Below are 20,416 nucleotides of genomic sequence, written 5' to 3'. Positions count from 1 at the left end.
TCTTCTGGTTTCTAGGCCACCACCTTAACTGCTACACCAGTGTTTCTCAGTCTTGGCACCTTTAAGATGTGTGGACTTCAATTCCCAGAATTCTCCAGCCAGCATGCTGGCTGGGGAATTCTGGAAGTTGAAGTCCACACATCTTAAAGTTGCTGAGTTTGAGAAATACCACACTGCACCAAACTGGCTCTCTGTGTTCTCTACCATGTTAGCTTACCTTTATATGTGAGGGGGAAGGTTCTGGACAGTGGGCACACATCCATGCAAAGCCTTGGGCTGTATACTAGTAGGGCTGGAGAAATTCTGATAAATAGAGTTGATGCTAGAGGCTGCCGCTTTGCTGTGAGTAAGCATGACAGCTAGCTATTTCATATTTTATCTCAAAAATCAAAAGGAAAGGTGAAACAGACAGCAAAGCAAGCACCAAGGGAGGTACAGTATCTGTGGTCACATTGTTATCCGTGCACATCATGTTGCAGATGCCTAATTTCAGTGCTGCTCTCAATGGCATATTTAGCTTAAATTTGTCAGTATCAGCGTGGACACAGTTAAGTGCTGCGGACTGTGTATAACATAGAAAAATGGAATTAAAGTAGATGCAGCAATATAACCAGTTATCAGACCGCTAAATTCTTTTGCAGTTGTATATCCTTCCATCTTTTGTTTGAATTACTAAAAGAAGTACTATGTAGAGTTGATGTACACCACAGACAATATTGAATTACTCCAAATCCTCCTCCTAGTATTTTCTTTATAATGAGGTTTCTAGTGCATGAAAAATTGTGTCTGGGTGTGAGATAAGTGGCTTGAAGTGATGAAATAGCATGGAGAAAGGGATATTGGGCCCCTCTCCCCACGCAAGAGTTGGATTAAACAAAGTGATGGAGTAGCAGACAGGAGGTCTAAAAATGAAACACAGAGGAAGTACACAGAATAGGGAATAGCTACTATGAAGCATTATAATAGCTATAGTAGTATATGAAACATCATACCACAGACGGAACAGTGCAGATCAGCTGGAAATTATTTCTATAACAAATAATTGGTTTCATTTGATTCTGGTTGGAATTTTAACTGAATTCAACCACCACTTGGCACATTTCCCTGCTCCATATGTTTACCTTTCCAAAAGTTAAAAAGAGCTAAAACCAAAACCAGGCTATTATATGACACATGAAGGTTCATCTGCTTCCATGTGTACCTTCTTAGATCCAAGATCTTCATCTGAGGCCCATCTTTGGAAAACTGTTTGCCAAGTAATGTATGGTGGATGGCTGTATATGGTGGTATCCCAGCCTTGCATGTATAGCTTGGGAGAACCTGATTTTGAAGGGCAGCATATACTTTTTGAAATTAAATTAAATTAAAATAAAATAAACATTTTGTTTTTTCCAGAGATGGTTGCCTGTGAGACCTGGTATAGTATTCTAGGGACCATAAGATTGCTCAGTTTTCTGTCCCAAGTTGAACTCGCAACTCTGATTTCAGAAGGGGAAATCCAACATTGGATCTCTCAATCCTGCCAGACTTTGCAGATGAAACTTTCTGCTACCTTGTCTTTGGAAAGCCCCAGGAGAAGGTGTGATGGTAGAGCTGGAAGACTGTTAGATCTGAATGATCCAATTCCTCTTTGTTTTGTTGGTGTTTTGTCATTTAAGATGCCCTATGAAGTAGTTGCTTTAGTAGCCTCTAAATCAGATAGGTAGGTAAGCAGATAAGGAAAGACAGAAATTGCAGATTACATGAAATACAGTATTTGGCTTTGCTTGTTTGAGTGAAATGCCATATACTACTTCCAATACAATTTGCTTTGAAATCACACTTGGTTTATGAGATTGCAATGCCTATATCTCCCTCCCTCCCTTCTGTTTTAAATCATGCTTGATCATTCATAAAGTTATGTGATTACAATGCCTGTCTTTAATTTCTTTCTCTTAGGGAGAACAAGGAGCACGAGGACCACCAGGCCCTCCTGGGCAAAGAGGAGTAGGAATACCTGGGCCAAAGGTCAGTGAGAAGTTCTCCTGAATGCTGGGCAAATGGGGGGGTGGGTGTGGGAGAACGTTTCAATTGGGCCTGAAACTCAATGGATGCCTCAAATTTAGACACTTTCTAGTTTAATAAATATTTGGGGGAAAATCAAATTATGTATCAGGCTTGGTTCTGATGCCTTCTTCTGTTATTATGTGTAATCACTTTTAATTTTAAAATGTAAATTTAAAGTCTGGGCCTTTCTGGATCTCTGAGAAGGCCTGCTTGAATCTACACACACTTCAGTCAGTGAGCTTTTAATACATCTAGATCAGTGTTTCTCAACTGTGGCAACTTTAAGATGCGTGGACTTCAACTCCCAGAATTCCCCAACCAGCATGCTGGGTTGGGAATTCTGGGAGTTGAAGTCCACGCGTCTTGAAGTTGTCACAGTTGAGAAACTCTGATCTAGATCCACAAATACTAGCTCTGCAGTCAGCCCCAGGTTGAGAAATTCTATTCCTTATTTGTTTACCATATTATAAACAAGCAAACTTTGATATTTGGTATTCCTGGAAAAGGCCTCTAGGCATCAAGCTTTGTATATTCAATGCCATGGTGAGTTTTTTGGCATGTGTCAAATTCTGGCTTACCTGAAAGCCTCAATTTGTCCCATACTGGATTTGTCCCAGCTGGAAGATGGCAGAGGGGAAGGAGACTCCTGAATGGAAGTTCAGCAGCTGCTGAAATGGGACTGTGGGGTGGGCAGAGTCAAGATGGATACCATGACTCCACAATCAAAAGCCCTGCCCCTTTTTATGTTTGTGTGCCCTCCCCCCCACCCCGAGCTGCTGTGCAATGCGGTGCAACTGAATGGCCTGGTTACACTGCTAGATTTGCATTTATGGAGTGGTACAGGAATCAAATGGGGGAAGGAGCATCTTATGTCTTCCACTCCAGTCAATCCTAAATCCACTGCCCCAGCTTTTCCTCACCAGAAAAACAGGCCACTTCGGATGCACAGTCGATAACAACTTTAGATATTGAGCCCAGCTTTTGCAAATTAATTAAATGCTACTTGTGCTCTAAACTTCTCATGAAGAATATAGCCCCTTTTCATACTGGAAAGAGACTGCTGTATGATACCAATTTCAATACTGTTTTGCTCCTTAGCTGCTTCTCTCTTGGAAAAATTAAATTAATTATAATCTACATTTATAGATTAGAGGACCCTACTTTGACCATATTATCATTACAATTTCAATCCCCTGTGCCTTTTACTGGGGGTTGTTATATCTATGAATGCTGCAGTCCTATACCCAGACTTACCTCAGTGAATGCAACGGACCTTACTTCTGAGTAGCAAAGGTGAGCAGCTGTCAGGCTTATAGGATTTTTCCATTTGTTTTTTCCCCTACAACCTCAAGAGCCAACAAAAGAAATGTGCAAGAGACAGACATGGTTAAAATTAAAGACAGCTCTATGGGAACTGATTTACGCAGTTTTTCTTACTAATTACTCATCAGTGGTGGTCTTGGCCAAAAACCCTAGCTTAGGAATTAGGTATATAAGTTTGCTGAATATATTTAACAAGATACCCATGAACAGTACAGGTCACTTTTGGATAATTCAAACTATACTGATTAGCAATAGAGGTAGGATTGAATGCTCTGTGCAGGATTAGATTTACCTCCCTTGTTACAATAGCTACATGTGTATTAGGACAACTCCTCCAGTCTGGATTCCCAGACAATAAGTGCCTTAAACGGATGTTTTCATATCCAGTGATAACATACAATAACCTATCCAAAATTGATCCCTACAACAGCACATATTTATATATGACTTAATTAATTAATTAATTAATTTCTATAGTCACCCATTTCAACAGGTGACTCTGGGTGGCTTACAATCATAAAAACCATAAAACAGTTAAAATAATTAAAAACAATTAAAAGTACAAAATAAATATATACTATATGGGCACCGAGTAAACAATGCATAGATGTTAATACAGCCAAGAAACAGGGCCCTACTAGCCCTATTAGTTCCCCGCCCCTCTGTCACACTCAGTCATGATGAAGCAATGTTCCTGACTGATTAAAAACTAATAACAGTTATGTTTAACCTTGACCATATTCAGGAAAAGGGATTCCATTGTTTGATTATCAGAGCATGTTGACCCAAAGAATACACTAGAAACTTTTACTTCCCATCTAGGTAACTGCCAATACTATGTTAGAAGAGGAAAAAGCAAAGTACAGGTGAAAAAAGAACCAGAAGGGATCTGGAATAACAGCAAAAACGACAATAATAATATAGGTTGTCCTCACTTAACAACCCTAATTTGGATCGGCAACTCCACTAAACGAAGCGGTTGTTAAGCGAAACATCACATGACTGCCTCACTTAGCAAGGGCAGTTCTGGAAGTCCCGGTTGTGGTCTTTAAATGAATCACCCAGAGTCGTTAAGTGAGACTTCATTTGACCTTGCAACTTCCTGCCGGCTTCCCCGTTGACTTTGCTTGTTGGATGCTGGCTGGGAAAGTTGCAAATGGTGATCACATGACCACGGGATGCTGCAACTGTTGTAAATGTGTGACAGTTGCCAAGTACCCAAATTGTGATCACATGACCACAGGGATGCTGCGATGGTTGTAAGTACAAGGACTGGTCATAAGCCACTTTTTTCAGTGCCATTGTAACTTCAAACATTTGTTAAATAGATGGTCGTTAAGTGAGGACTATAATGAGGAGGAGGATATGGTAGTGGTATTTGTTAGATTTAAACCCTGCTTTTCCTCCAAGAACTCAAGGTGGCTTACACTGGGATCCTTTTTCATTTTGTCCCCAAAACAGCAACGCTGTGTGAGGCAGGTTGTGCTGGGAGGGAGTGACTAGCCCAAAGTCACAAAGAGAGTTGGACTATTTACCTAGTGTGCATATTAGATAAAATCCAAACAGAGCTAAAGGTCCAGACATAATATGCAAGATTTGAAGGAAATTAGAAAGTGACGTGGCTTCCAAGCACAACCAGGATATGATTAAGATATGAGTCTTTACTGTAAGAACGTATGGGTATTTATTAAAATACCTGTGTACATTAAGCTTTAGGCCTGTGGGTTGCCATCTACAAGGACAATGGAATACAAAACTTTTATTTTATTTTATTTATTTTATTTTATCAAATGTAAATCAAAATAGCTCAATGGGAACAGAAAAAGCAGACAATAGTCCAGCTACAAGGAGCAAAAGATTGTAATAGGTACAAAAGACAGAGATTGCATGGAACAAAATAGGAACCAAGACACTTAGAAAGATGGAGGGCTTTAAGACAGTATTTCTCAACCCCGGCAACTTTCAGATGTGTGGACTTCAACTCCCAGAATTCCCCAGCCAGCATGTACCTGGCTTAGGAGTTATACTTGTGAGAAAGTCTGCGTATCATAGTAGGTCACAGATTAAGCATGAATTGCAATGTACTGCAGCTGCCAAAAGCGCCAGTGCAGTTTTGGGCTGCATCAATAGAGGTATAGTGTCAAAATCACAGGAAGTGGCAATACCACTCTACATGCACTGGCCAGAGTATACCTGGAATACTGTGTTCCGTTCTGGTTGCCACAATTCAAAAAGGATGCTGCAGAACTAGAAAGAGCACAGAGCAAAGCAAGCAAGATGCTACTAAGCTTGGAGGCTAAAAGCTATGAAGAATGGTTAAAGGAGTTTGGTAAGTTTAGCCTAAAGAAGAGAAGGCTAGGTGGATACATGATACCAGTCATCCAATATATGAAGGGATGTCAGAGGGAAAAAGGTGTGGATTTATTGTCCAAAGCACCTAAGGGTAAGACAAGAACTAGTGGGTGGAAGCTTAACAGAGAGAGATCCAAACTTGAAGTAAGAAGGAATTTCCTAATTTTGAGAGCTATTAAGCAGTGGAATATCCTGCCTCCTGAAATTGTGGGTTCACTATGAAGCCATTAGTGGACAGCTAGGACCACTGAATGAAGCAGAGCTTAACACAGTGAAAGATGCTCACAGAAAAAGAATATTATCTTAAATAGCATTAAGAGCACATTAGAGAAATATAGGTTATTGATCTTACACACTTAGCCCACCCAAGCATAAAGAATTACACACTTAGACAAAGTAGGCTCAAAAGTAAGTAAAAAGAGTCTTACTGATTTATTTGGTCCAGTTACATCTGTTCAGAAAAGATGATTCTTGTTCTTCTTCTGTTCCTAAACTGATTAACTCTTAGCCCTCATTGCTGCTAAGAGCTGCATGCAGAAAGGGAGAACCTCCTGATTCAAGGCCCATTGCATGGCCAAGATGGAAGAGCTGCCCAGATGGTGAAGAAGAAGGAAGTGAGTTAGGAATGTGGGAGGGACAACAAACAGCTTCCTCCAGAAGCACATAGAGAATTTGCTTCCTAGACCAAACTCATCCATGTGCTAATGAGGCATGCTGATTTGCTGTGACCTCTAACACACTGGAAGTTTTCAATAAAAGATTAGACTTGGTCCAGGATGGCATGAAGTTACCTGCACTGGGCACGGGGTTGGACTAGAAGGGTCCTTTACAACCCTGTGATTCTATGATTCTAAGCTAAGCCAAAAATAAGGCCACAGAATTATATCAAACTAGGTTGGGTTTGAGTCAGGGGGTCAACAGTATGGGTGGTCTGGCACCTGGTGGAAGAGTATGATCTGTTTTTATATTGTTATTTTTATTGGTTGTTGTGAACTGCCTAGGGTCACTGTGTGAGACAGGCAGTCATTTTTTTTAATTCTGTAGAGGGGGCTGAGATTTCTGTTGTTGAAGATGGAGTAAGGTGGTGATTTTTATGCCTTGTTCTCAGCGTTTCACGTCAGAGAATTGAAAATGTACCCAGATTGACTTCAAATTGCTCCTGAGAATTTAAGAAGTGGAAGCAGTAGTGGTGTGAACATGCCCTTCATTTCAGAAGTCTAAGTGTGTGTGTGTTGGGGCAAGAGAAATTTTGATGTTTGTGAAATGACAGCAACATAAAATCTTTGCTCATCTGAAGCAAATCATCCAAAGATTGGCCAGAAGATCCTAGTTTTCCTTTGGTACAATCACACTGTAAATTAATCAAAAATTTACAGGTTTTGTATTTTTCAAAACTGACAGGAAGATACCTAATGAGGTTTGGAAGTTTCTGGAGATTTCTTAAATTCTTTTTTCTAACCCCACCCCACGTTTGTTTTTGTTTTTTTAATAGGGTGTTATGGGACAAAAGGGTTTTCCAGGCCCACCAGGTGCACCAGGAGATAGCATACAAGGAAATAAGGTAAGAGTATTAATGCTAGGGAAGGCTTTTGAAAATAGGTCATTCCTCCCATGTTTTGCATAGCTATTTTGTTTTACTGCTGAAATTCCCCTTGAATTTAAAAACTCCAGCTGATTGACATATCTCAAATCAATTACAATTATATCAACTTATATTCTTAAATACAGCCTAATAAGGTGGCCCTGTGGCTTTTTAAAGGGGACAGTCCAGCATCAATAACTAAAATATTGCCAGGAGGACATCTATGGGAAGGTATCCTCTGTTTCAGGGTGGGAAACTAATTGCCTTCCAGATGTGGTTGAACTAGAGCTCCCAGCAGACTCAGCCAGTGTGCTTTAAGGTAACAGATGTTGGGCACTATAATCTGATAATATTTGGAAGGCCAGCAGATCCACCCTGTTTATTTGAAGGGCTAGCAGCCAGTTTCAACTAATTTAAAAGAAAGAAAGGAAAATATACTCCTTAGAAGGGCTAATCAGCACTTAGGACTTGGACCATGGACTGAACAAGAGGCATTGACTTTCCCACTATGATAAGATAGCAGCTAGTCCAAATTTGTATCAATGCATAGAAATTAGCATATGCAAATGAACACCTCATTTGGCACAGGGATACCAGAGTTATGACTTCCTTTGTATTTTCCTAAAACCCCAGGATTCAGCAGTTTGGAGCTTTTAAAAAAGAAAACAGAAAATTGCTTTTGGTTGTTCAATAGCTGTATCATTATAAAACATCTGTGTTCCAGTCCCTGGGCTCGTATACGTAAACACTGTTCATTGGAAACACAAATTCACAGGCTGAATAATTATTTGCTTTTTGTTTACATTTAACTCAATGGCTCTATAGGCAACGGACAATAAAGGTGTGCTATTGAGAGGGATATAATAACTTGCCAAACCTCAATAACTATAGAGAAGTATTTATATCATTGCTTTCTGTAAGTTTGATAAAGGTAGCTATTTAACAAACATAGCTATGTGTACATTGAAGTCCAAGCCCAAGAGATATAAAGCTGAACCACCACTGCATTTAAACAGAAAATTACTTACAGTCAAGGTGAACAGTATACAACTTTCCATATATCTCTGGATTCTTAATTTCCATCAGCCCAGTTGGGAGAGCCAGTGATCAAAGATTGTGGGAGTTGGAAGCCAGCTTTATCAGGATCTACAGAATCCTTTCCCATAACCGAAATAAACACTGAAGATCAGAGGTTTCTTTAGTTTATTAAATATTAAAGTGCAAGATAGATCTTTTGCAAAGGTAAATCTAGAATTACTTTTCCATGTTATTTTCAGGGAGAGCAAGGAGTTCAAGGTTCACAGGGACCAAAGGGCTCCATAGGAATTGGACTACCTGGTCTGAAGGTAAGAGGTTTGCCTTTCAGCAATCAATCAGATTAAATATTCATTGTATACCTTATTTAGGAATACCCTGGTTACTAACACTGATGGCACTTTTCCAATTACCTTACTGAATCAGATTTCAGACTGTTCATAGGAAAGTTTTCCTACTGTTTTATTTTTTAAAAGGGCAAGTATATCTACAAATCTGAATTTCTTCCTCAATTTTTATTCACGATGAGGTTTAAAAGTGAATCAGCATTCTTCCCCCCCCCCCCGCATTAAACACTGGAAACAATGGGCCAAGATTCCTATGGGCGATAATATTTTGTTTCTTGAAAAAATAACAAAACATCTCCTGCAACAGAGGAACAGGGGGATTACTAGATTATGCTTTTATCATGTAATCAACCTGCCTCATTTATGGAATTTTACAGTGTCCAGTTTGTTTATTTGCTTGGACTTCCATGCTGCTGATTCCCATGGACTCAGAATGGCTTACGAATTGCCAAAGATAGGGTTAGAAACATTGCGTCACTCCTATCGACTTCCATTGCCAGTGCTATCTCTAGTGTTAGGCTAAACTTCCACATCTCTAGAAGCCTTCCTGAAGAGCCTGGTCTTCAACTTTTCCAGGTTTTCTTTCTTGCGTTCTGTTAAAGATGAAAAGACATAAAGCTGCAAAACAATCTTGCTTAATAGCATACTTTAGCATACTTCAGTTTGATTGAGTATGACAATAGTCATACTCAATCAAACTAAATACCTACCTAGTTATTCAACTAAATAGTGACCAACTAGATGCCTATGGAAAGTTCAGAGTAAGAGAACAATTACATTTCCACCTTAGGCATTCAGTTAATCAATGAAACAGAATCAGTAGAATCAACACACAGTAACGGGTGAGATCCACAACTGTTGTGTAATTATATTCTATACAGCAATCCCAACTTTTGTGAGTGCAGTAAGAGAAGAATTGTAGATTGTTTGTACATAACTAACTGCTCATGTGCAAGTTCCAAATCAAGCTAAAGCAGAATGAAGCCAGCCAGTTTCCACAAGATGTTCTTGAGCATATACTCACAATTTTCAAGCAGAACAACAGGAATTGCTTGGAAGTCCTGAACCTCATTGATAGAGAACCAGAGAAACTATGGAATAAAATCAAAGACGTTATCGAGGATGAATGTGAAAGGAGACTGCCAAAGACAAGAAACAGAAGAGAGCAGACAGGATATCTGAAGAAACAGTGATGATTGCCAAGAAAAGAGAAGCCAAAGCCCCCAAACACAAAGATTTCAGGAAGGAACTTAACAAGAATTTCAAAGACCTGTTAGAAGAGACAAGAAGCAGTAGTACAACATCTCTAAACACACTGAAGATGGAAACAGATACTGAAAAACAAGGAAAGTCTTCCCAAAGATCGACAAACTCAGGAGATTTCAAGCTTACAGATGTATGGTAAGGGATGCCAATGGGCAGGTGGTAACTGATTCAAAGATCAAACAAAGAAGGAAGGAGCATACAAAAATTCTGTACAATAGAGATGTCAATGTCTAAGATACCTTAGAATGTATTCCCTATTTACAAGATGTACTTCAGTATTAGAAGCTGAAGTTAGATCAGCACACTGATCATTACCAAGTTGGAAGGCTACAGTAATTGATGGAATATCTACAGAAATACTGCAATCAACAGAAGAATCAGTAAAAGTTCTAACCAAACTGTGCCAGCAAATCTGGAGAATATAGCCAACAGATTGGAAGTGATCAATTTACATACTAGTACCTAGGAAAGGAGACCTAACAGTGCAAACATTGTACTCTAGTCATGAAAGTCAAGAAGCATACTGAAAAAAATGCTGTGATGTGTCTATACCTACAAAGGCTACCTATTAATGAATCATTAATAGATTTAATGAAAAAAGCTGAATATCAATTGTACTTTATTGCAGTGATTGTGCAGAAAGATGCTAGGGCAGGTTATTTTGTATAACTTCCTTTTATTCTAGCTATATTTGATCTGCATAACTCAGTATCTTTCTTCATCAAAAAGAACAGCAAAATGCCTTGAAGTAATATTAAGATATGTCTTCCTGTGATTTATTCATGTGATTAAAACAATGTTCTGTCTTTTTAGGGTGACTATGGAGAGAAGGGAGATCAGGGAAAGAGAGGTAACAAAGGAGAAATTGGAGAACCCGGCCCTCAGGGACCAAGGGTAAAGCTTAAATATTTCACACTGGGTTGGGTCTAGACTTAGTCATATGAGGAGCATCTATTGAAATCAAATGGTCTTTAGCACATCTGACTTATTCTGGAGCCAATCCATTATTCATACTACAAAACAACAATATGTTGCACTTAAGATTATGAAATAATGTGCCATTGTTTTATATTTTAGGGATTTTCAGGACCAAAGGGCGAACCTGGTCTTACTGTAAGTACATCTCTTATTTGTTGACATCAAAATATTAATTTATAGTAAAAACCACAATTAGCACAGTTTAGCTATTTATTTTGCATATGTGTGAAATTAGAATGGGAAACAACCAGCTGCCCAAACAACCAGAAGAATATCTGAATAGTGCTAGATTGGAATTTATCAGTATTTCTAATGTATTTGCATAAAGCAAATAAAAATCAACCACACAATTGTCTGTTAAAATATATTGAGAAATGATAGGCATGCTTGGACAGGGCCAATGTACATTATCACTAATATACATTGGCTGTGTCCAAGTAGCTTGAATAACTCATTTTGCTGCTCCCCCATTTACAGACTTCCATGTGGTGGCAGTGTATATTTTCTGGTGATCCAGTCAATAAGGAGTAGCTATATTCTGAGTCTTCCAGGCCATGGCAGAGGAAACTTGGAAGTAGTCACTATTGCTTTTTTTTTTTTCCTGCCAGAGCAATTTTTCAAAAAATTTATGGTAGCATGACTGGATCAGCACCATCCTGGACATGATTATCCAGCTTCTATCTCTTTTTTCTCCTTCTTTACCCTCCCTCCTGCATAGTTGCAGAAGGAGTAAAAACTAAAATATGGTAAGAGATGGAATTCCCAGGGAAGCCACATTTTTAAAGGCCTGTCTAGGACTTAGTCTCGGAAGAGAAGGGACAATTAACCTTCCAGTAAACAATTCAGATAACATCTAACTGGGGAGAGTTATGTTGGCCTTACTAACTCAAGGGCTATCTGGGTCAGCTGCCTGGTTGGAGTATTCACACAACATACTCTTCATCCCCCTTCCCCCAGGGACTCAGTTAAACATGCTGTATAAATATGGCCCACTGAAAACTATTTTTAAAAATACCTATGGCATTTCTAATTCTGAAAGACCAAATTAAGGGGTTGCTCTCTTTCAGAAAGAAGAAATAATCAAACTCATTATGGAGATATGTGGTAAGATCTACTTAAGGAAAGAAATCATTTCACTGTAGAAATCATTTTGCTTAAAGAATTTAAAATAAATCTTATCAGTATATTGGGTGGGGCTAAAATTCATGAGTGGAAGGAAAATGAAAGATAGCTCTGTTACACAAAAGCTTGGACAAGTGTTCATACAATGCTTTATGCTGACAATTGTTTAGAGCATACCTCTCACAAGATGGTTGCCATAGTGGGCGTGGCTAGTCAGTCCCAAAACCCACTCCAGCTTCTAAAATGCTCTCTATCATTCCAGATTATCTCTGTCTTTTTCTGGTGTGTTAGGAATACCTAACCAATTAAATAAAACAAGAAACCTTGCTAGGGTGTGTGTAATCTGTTTGAAAACACAAAAGAACTCTAGTATTGTTATTCTAAGTAACAATGTATACACTTACTTGGACTGGGGTCTAAAAGCCACACAGTGACAGGAATGTCAGTAGATAGCTACTTGCAGAAAAAAGACAGTATTGGAGATTATAATTTAGTGTAAAATTTGCACGTTAATTTTTATGTTTTTTTTCAAATTTGGAAACTGTTATAATGTAAATTGAATCTGTAAAGTGAAACTCTACACAGTTTCTCTGTAGTAGAGGCATTTCCATGAGCTAATTATCTGTGTGCCTGCTGCTCAATCTTCACTTTGGACATTAATAGTAGATGGGCAGCTTCAAAACACTGGCTTTTATCAAATCAGATTTGAACCTGATTCAGTGCCTTGAAATAGAGGTCTGAAAAATGCTTGGCCTCGAAGGGAAAAAAGGCACATGTTATCTATCATCTATCTATCTATCTATCTATCTATCTATCTATCTATCTATCTATCTATCTATCTATCTATCTATCTATCTATCTATCTATCTATCTAAAAGGTTTGCATGGCCACCCATCTTAAACACAACTCTGTGCAGCTCACATGAGAAACACTTTGTGTGTGTTTCAGGTTTTTAGTTATTAGTTCTTGGGAAATCATACATGCAACAAATTGCTTACGCTCTTATTCTATCTAACACTTATTTCAGGCTGTGGTGTTAAGTGCAAAGAAAATCCTTTGGAGCTTGTGTTTGTGATTGACAGTTCTGAAAGCGTTGGGCCTGAAAACTTTGAAAGGATCAAACAGTTTGTAAAAACCACGATTGATGCTGTCACAGTCAACCAAGCCACAGCCCGCATTGGCATCATCAACTTTAGCCTCAAAGTGGATGTGGTGTCCACGCTGCAGCAATTCCCTACCAAAGACAGTCTGAAAGGCGCTGTGGATGCAATGCAATATCATGGGGAAGGCACATATACTGCTACAGCTATAAGCAAAGCCATTGATATATTCCAGATGGCTCGACAAGGAGTTAGAAAGGTGGCGGTTGTAATAACAGATGGGCAAGCAGATCAACGTGACCCACATGCATTGAAAACTGTGGTGAGAGATGCCCATGCCCTCAACATAGAAATATTTGTAATTGGAGTGGTACAGAAGACCGATCCCAATTTTGAAAACTTTCGAAAAGAAATGGATCTAATTGCTACTGACCCAGACAGTGAGCATGTCTACCAGATAGATGACTTCATGACTCTGCAAGGTAAGAGTGAGCTGCCTGTACCTGGACTGTGGTATTCATGTGGCTAAATCTGTGGATGCATCAGATATGTTATTCATTTGTCAGTTATTATTTTAACCAGGGCTCATTATTAGCTTTTTATAATGAGCTTTTATTACAAGCTTTTTAAAGCTCACCCTCTTGCAAAATATAGATATTGAAACTTCTCCAGGGATGATAAAGAGAAAGCTCATTTAGTTCCTGACTTTTTTCAGGAACTGAGGTATCAAACAGGACAAAAATGCAGCATGTACCTATAGCATAATTAGATAGCAAAAATAGAGGCCTATGAAAATGAAGAAATTGTTGCATGGGGAATTAAAGGAACAATCACAGTCAGTAGCAGCCATTAGGTACAATCTTTTGAGTATTAGTGCCTGAGATTGCAGCATAGGTGATAGGAGCATAACAACTCAAATGTATCAACTGGGAAAGAGCTGCAATTTGTACTTCAGTAATTAGATTTTATGAACATTTCCCCAGTCATCCCAGCATAGAGTACATTGCAGTAATCCTGCCCCTGCCTTGGAGTCATCTTAGTATAAACAATACCCAAGTTTCTGTTTTCCATTAGACAGTACAACTGGTGCTAAAACTGATAAAATGCATTCTGGAGAATCATAAGAGAATCTGGTATCAATGTCAGGTCCAGAAGCAACTCCAATAAATAAACGTGATTTTTTTTTTGTAGGCAAAACATGCATTTCCCAGTTGAGTCCTCTTGTTATCAATTTTACCTGATGGAAAAATGGATAACATCAATGTATTCATCTTCACACATATACATTCAGTGATATCCCTCTGACTGTGATACTCTTAAAGCACTATAATGCACTTTCTTAGGGATAGACAGAAAGCTTTGTTACTTTTTAAGGGGATCTGCTGTGCTGCAGAATAGCATTTGCTTTGTAAATCTGTATTGTGGTTTTAGAATAACAGTCAAGTTGCAAGTTCAGATGATGGAGTTATTTATTTAAACTCTGATCATCTGAAACACACAGAAAGCCAAGAAAGTCATCCAGATCTGCTTCTCTTGTTCCTATACTCCAAGTGGATGGTTTTATCTCCCACTAAGCACCAAATCAAAGGATTTAGCCAAGTGTAAAACTGGCACTGAGGCTACAAGAAAGTTAGTGGCCACTTGTAGTGTAAAAATGGACACACACTCTGCACCAGAGAGAGTCAACCTTTCTGAGCCATTCTGAATTTTGAGAATGTATGGCACACCCATTCCATCAATGGCTACCATGGGCCCATTCACAAACTACTGTCAAAACACACTTATTTACTAGAAAGCAGACTATCTGTGATCCTTTGCCAGGGGGATTTTGCGGAACCCAAAATATTCCTTTAAATAAATAAATGCTAAAGGCTGGTATTTTGCTTTGCAATATGCCGCCTTCCTAATGTTATTAATTAGAATATATATTTTTAAAAAGAGGGATGGGAAGCTAGTGAGCCCCTAGGGAGGTCTGAGCACACTCGTGCTTCTGGGTACCACCCTGTCTTTCCCTGTTCAATACACATTGCATTTATAAGTGGGCAAAAAAGGTGATCACATCTAAGTTTAAGTAATTCCTATCTATATTTCCATTGTATAATACTGTTTTCTTTTTCATTTGTTTAGCTCTTGAGGATAAAATCTTCAAACAAATTTGTGAAGATGATTTCAGTTCCTACATCACCAAAGTGCTCAGTTCAGCTTTTTCTCCAGGACTTGAAACCGGCGAAGATGGCAGTCAGGTAGCCAGAACGGATCCTCCTGGTCCATATGTCCCCCCACTTGAGCCAGAGACTATTGACTCTGTAAGTATTCCTAAAAGTGGCATTTGTACAGGAGGCATTTGTACAAAAATTTAATGATAGAATACATACTTTCTGCAAGTCCACAGCCTTTGAATTGAGCATTGTCAAATTTTATTACTGATTTTTTTGTTTACTGTAAATATAGTTCTCAAGGAGACCCAGTGAGAAAGGAGCATTGTATTTGGATCGGGATCACAATGTTACCTCAACCTCTTCTAAGCATATCCCTGAGCATCATAGGTGGCCAGTCAACCGACAAGATTATTTGGAATCTAGCACTCAGCATCCGGATCTAGCAGTTGTGTCTAATGTAACTAGACATGTGCGACCTACGCCAGCCGTTGTACAGCTTCCTAGAGTAATACATGCTATGAAAGGTATGGAAGTGTTCTAAAGCTGGAGGGGTAAAATGGAGGGACAGATTTTCTTCCTCCTCAGAGGAATCATATACAGGTAGTCCTCGACTTACAATCATTTGTTTAGTGACCATTCAAAGTTACAACTGTGCTGAAAAATGATTTATGACCAGTCCTTGCACTTATGACTTGCAGTGTCCCCACAGTCACGTGATCAAAATTCAGGCGCTTGGCAACCAGCATGTATTTACAACGGTTGCAGCATCCTGGGGTCACATGGGGTCACATGATTGCCATTTGTGACCTTCCCAGCCAGCTTCCTACAAGTGGGGGAAGCTGGATTTGCTTAATGACCATATGATTCCCTTAACGACCATGGCAAAAAGGTCATAAAATTGAGTGTCTCACTTAACGACTGCCTCGCTTAGTGATGGAAGCTCTGGTCCCAATTGTGGTTGTAAGTCAAGGACTATAACCAATCGCTTCGATTGGTATAAGGACTACCAGCATGACAGTTTCTAATATCAAAAACCAAAAGGGGAAATTCGCAATTGCTTTGCTTCTTTCCTTCCTTCCTTCTGCACTGGCACTATTCACACTACTTTCTTCCCCGTAGTTGAAAAGTCATGGCAATCAAGGAGCCAGAGCCCAGGTTGGCAATGAGACCAACCACTTGTCCCTGGCCCTTACGAGTTAGAATTTGTACTGGAATTTCATCCTGCCAGCCCATGGAAAGCATTGTAATCTCATAAAGCCACTTAGCAGGGAGGCAGAGCAGCAGCTAGCACAGGCAAGTCTATTTGGCACTGGAGTAACTCCATGCCAGCCCAACTTTGTATATAGTACTTTACCTTGTATACTCACATGCCCAGCTATGCCTAGCTGTTGCAAACCTTCTTCAAAACTTCAGTCCTTGATTGTGATGATAAACATTTCCATGTCTTGTAAACTTCCGTAGGGAGTTTATTCCCTTTGAGCTCAGCCTGTGCTTACAATTACACCTCTGCTTACAGGATTTACAACTCTAAAGCAGCTAGTTAATGCTCCAGCCTGAAGAGCCAAAACAGCTAGTGGCGAATGTTTTTCTTCACACAGACAGGGAATGTTGGCTCATTGTATTCAATAAAGACTTGATGCTGCACATGGTTGTGTGTCCTATCTTTTTAAGTGGAATCCCTTTATCTGTTTATGGGATTCAGATAAAACTCAGATCACATTGTAGGCCACAGTCCTGTAGGATTAGGGATAATTCTAAAGGATTCACAAACTTTCCTTCACCACTATAGACTTAACTGGTCTCTAGGTATAGATATAATGGTGGCTTATATTAATATGAAGATACTGCATGTCACAATAGGCTTAGAGTAATACTAAATCAGATAATCCATTCACAATTCTGGAAGCATTTTTTTTAAATTTAGTTATTTATTTAATTTATTCAATTTCACATACGTGACTCTGGGCAGCTCACACAATAAAAACACAAAAAACAATAACCAAAACAGTAACAACAAAAACCATAAAAACACATAAAAACAATTAAAAATCATTAATTATCTAAATACTTTAAATCCAACTTATGATATGAGCTTTTGTACCAAAATGCATATATGGGATGGAGTGAAACATTGAATTTCTTAGGGCCTATCATGGACATATTTTTTACTGTTTGCTATTCTTGATATGTACTTTCTATTACTTTCTAATGGCTTTGAAGACTCACTCTTTATTCAGCTACTCCTCCCTTTTTAAACACACCTTGTGTAACCTATACAGTTGTATATTCATCTGTCATATACAGTGTACTACAAGTACATACGTTCCTTAATTATTTGTCACATTGAAAAATTAGTTAACGATTTTGAGGCTCGAACTGGCATGCTGCCAACCAGTGTTTTGTCTGTCTGGCAGAAAAGTTCTTTCTGCCAGACAGACAAAAGAAAGTTTGTAGTGAGTAAATGATGAGTGTTGGGTATACACCTGTGTATACCACTCTTGCTCACTTAGAATCAGATGATCTGGTTTTTGATAAGACAGAAGCAAATCTTGATCTCAACATGCATATATCAGCTATCATATCCTGTTTTACCTCAATCGCTTGAGCAGAGACAAAATAAACTAAAATAAATATAGTACATCATCTTTGGATAGTGAAAATGTAAGAAGAAACTGAAAAACAATTAGGGAGAAATAAAAGACCATGACTGATCAGACTGCATATGAGGCATTCTCTCATTTTTGATGTCAGCCCTTCAAGGTAGTCTAGAGAGGAAACCAAAACCAACGCTACCTTTTTTGTAAGGTTACAGGAACAGAATCCTGCAAGTCTTCTCCCCCCACCCCTGCCTTTACTTTCCAGAGAACGAGGGAGGGTCCTTTCTGTGACCCTTTCTCCACCCCCATTCCTTCTGCGGGCTGAGGGATCTCTTGTCAGACTGTTGCCTGGGCTGTGGCTCTTCCTCCTGTCTCCCAAGGTTATTCTCACAGCCCTTTACATCTCATCAACACATTTAAATGCAACCCATTTAAAAATTAGGTTTCTTCCATTTACTGGTGCTTCTTTTCCCATGGCGCTCTTTGAGTAAGATGGGCGGTAACTAAATTCAAAATATAACTAAATATAAATGTTCTATGCAAAGCAAACAAAATGGAATAGTACATAACTTTTCTTCTTTTCATTGGTAATCGAATTGTTAAGTGAAATTTATTCTTCTAGCTCCTAAGAATGAGTATTTAAATGTTCAACAGGAAAGCCAGTTAATTACAGAGAAAATCTTGATTTTAAATTATATGGGCTTATTCTATCAATTACATGTCTACTTAGGGGAAAGCCCAATTGGCTAAAGGGATTTCTCTCAGGTAAGTGTGCATAATTTAAAAATGTTCTTGATTGGAATGTGGCCAGAATCCTGAAGGTGAATAAACAGGGCAATATCAACCTTTAAACTCTCCAAGAATTACAAAGGAGGACTGTATCTGCCAGCTAATTGGTGCCATGCACAGCCAGCGCTACTGTAATCTTGTAGAACCAGTAAAGGCGGGGGGGAAGCTAGGAGTGTCTGCCTTGAGAAGCAGAAAAGAATGCAACTGTAACTCTTGATGTGGACTCCTGCTTACATTTCCCAGTTAAAAATACAGGCAGCGACAATGATTTGTAGTAATAAAGTTGCACAGACAAGATTGAACATTTCAGCTTCTATAGAAGCACAGCAAAAACAAAAAAAATATTATGTTCTGTTTTCAGAAGCTAGGTGTTTAGAACCAATGAAAACTGGAAGCTGCCAAAATTACCAAGTGAAATGGTATTATGCCAAGGATACAAATTCTTGCGCCCGATTTTGGTATGGAGGTTGTGAAGGCAACCAGAATAGGTTTGAGACCCAACAGGAGTGCCAGGCAATTTGTGTTCAAGCATAAAGGTAAGTAGGATGTCTTAAATAAATGTATTTATGGATTTCATTTATATTAAAATAGTCATGCAAACCTTTTCCTTGACACAACATTTTCCTAAATACGTTGCATAAACACATCAGCTGTTTAGGGATGCACTAATTTGAACTGTATGCTGTCTTCTTACAAATGTGTACAAGTATTTTTTAAGTGTTAACATTAAAATGTATTTCTGTGTTACAGAAATCTCAGGATTTTAGAAGAAAATGAAGCCAAAGTTTTCATAATCATACTAAAAGAATTTCAAATGCTGTATTAATAGTACTTCTGTAATATACTTGGTGCTTTTATGATAGAGTTGATAAAGCATTGTATCTTTATAGATGATAGTTTTACTTGATAATAAGCAGTTTACACATATGCTTATTGTTCAATATTTCAGGATTTTTAATAAGCCAGATATCAAGGATTGTTAACAGCCTTAACAGAACATGGCTTTTTTATTATGTGGAAATGAAAGTATTCTGTATCACAATCTAGACCACCATCAGAAACTGCAACAGCAATAAATGGAAAATTGTATCATAGTTGGAAACTTTCAAAATAGAACCTCTCTCTATAGATACAGCTAAATAGGTGGACTTTTCCCACATCAAGGCATACCTAATCTTACAGCTAAGGATAATGAAAATCTGGTTGTTATCTCCCCTTTTGTAATTTATCTTCAGGAGCCAAGATTCAGCTATAACTGTAGGCAACAAGCCACAGAGAATAACTGATGGCTCTCCACACATGTCCTGTTCGTATGAAGGCACCATCCTGCCGATTCAGTAATACATTTAGATGAACATCAAGTGTGGTTTCTTACCCAAAAATCTTTTGAGTAAATCAGCAGCAGTATTTTTAAAGTTATTTTTGTTAAAGCTTACTCCATATACTCTTGTTTCTCAGGGGTCTTATACAAAAGAACAAAATAAATTCATAGCAAATGTCAAAATCAATTATAGAAGAATTGGGGAAAGCACTGAAAGATGTACATAAGTATATTTTTTCATACTGTATTTTTCTTTTGAACTTTACCTCTGCACCAAAAGTACTGTATATGCTAAAACTGATGAGTGATAATTAAATTGATCATATGAACAAGAGGGCTGTGTTTTATTTGAAAATCTGGCAATGTGAACTTTTTAACATAACAAACCTAAATCAGTT

The 20,416-nt window shown here is 38.5% G+C and overlaps 1 protein-coding gene across 3 annotated transcripts in view; it reads left to right on the top strand.

The window, feature by feature from the left end:
* The window catches only part of COL28A1 (collagen type XXVIII alpha 1 chain), an 88,741-nt gene that overhangs the window by 64,267 nt on the left and 4,058 nt on the right, over nt 1-20,416 (top strand). Inside the window, exons 25-35 of one of the 3 annotated variants that reach the window (XM_063303675.1) lie at nt 1,939-2,007; nt 7,214-7,282; nt 8,581-8,649; nt 10,765-10,845; nt 11,029-11,064; nt 11,997-12,033; nt 13,080-13,634; nt 15,280-15,458; nt 15,604-15,835; nt 19,059-19,233; nt 19,448-20,350. In XM_063303675.1, the coding sequence (XP_063159745.1) occupies nt 1,939-2,007; nt 7,214-7,282; nt 8,581-8,649; nt 10,765-10,845; nt 11,029-11,064; nt 11,997-12,033; nt 13,080-13,634; nt 15,280-15,458; nt 15,604-15,835; nt 19,059-19,231 (1,500 nt within the window). In that variant the 3' untranslated portion in view covers nt 19,232-19,233; nt 19,448-20,350. Of the gene's footprint in view, nt 1-1,938; nt 2,008-7,213; nt 7,283-8,580; nt 8,650-10,764; nt 10,846-11,028; nt 11,065-11,996; nt 12,034-13,079; nt 13,635-15,279; nt 15,459-15,603; nt 15,836-19,016; nt 19,234-19,447; nt 20,351-20,416 lie in introns of those variants that run through there. The other 2 variants (XM_063303677.1, XM_063303676.1) reach the window with 2 other exon arrangements.

The sequence above is a fragment of the Candoia aspera genome, chromosome 4, assembly GCF_035149785.1.
Source record: "Candoia aspera isolate rCanAsp1 chromosome 4, rCanAsp1.hap2, whole genome shotgun sequence".
Taxonomy (NCBI): domain Eukaryota; kingdom Metazoa; phylum Chordata; class Lepidosauria; order Squamata; family Boidae; genus Candoia; species Candoia aspera.
This window is presented reverse-complemented; position numbering and strand designations above follow the sequence as displayed.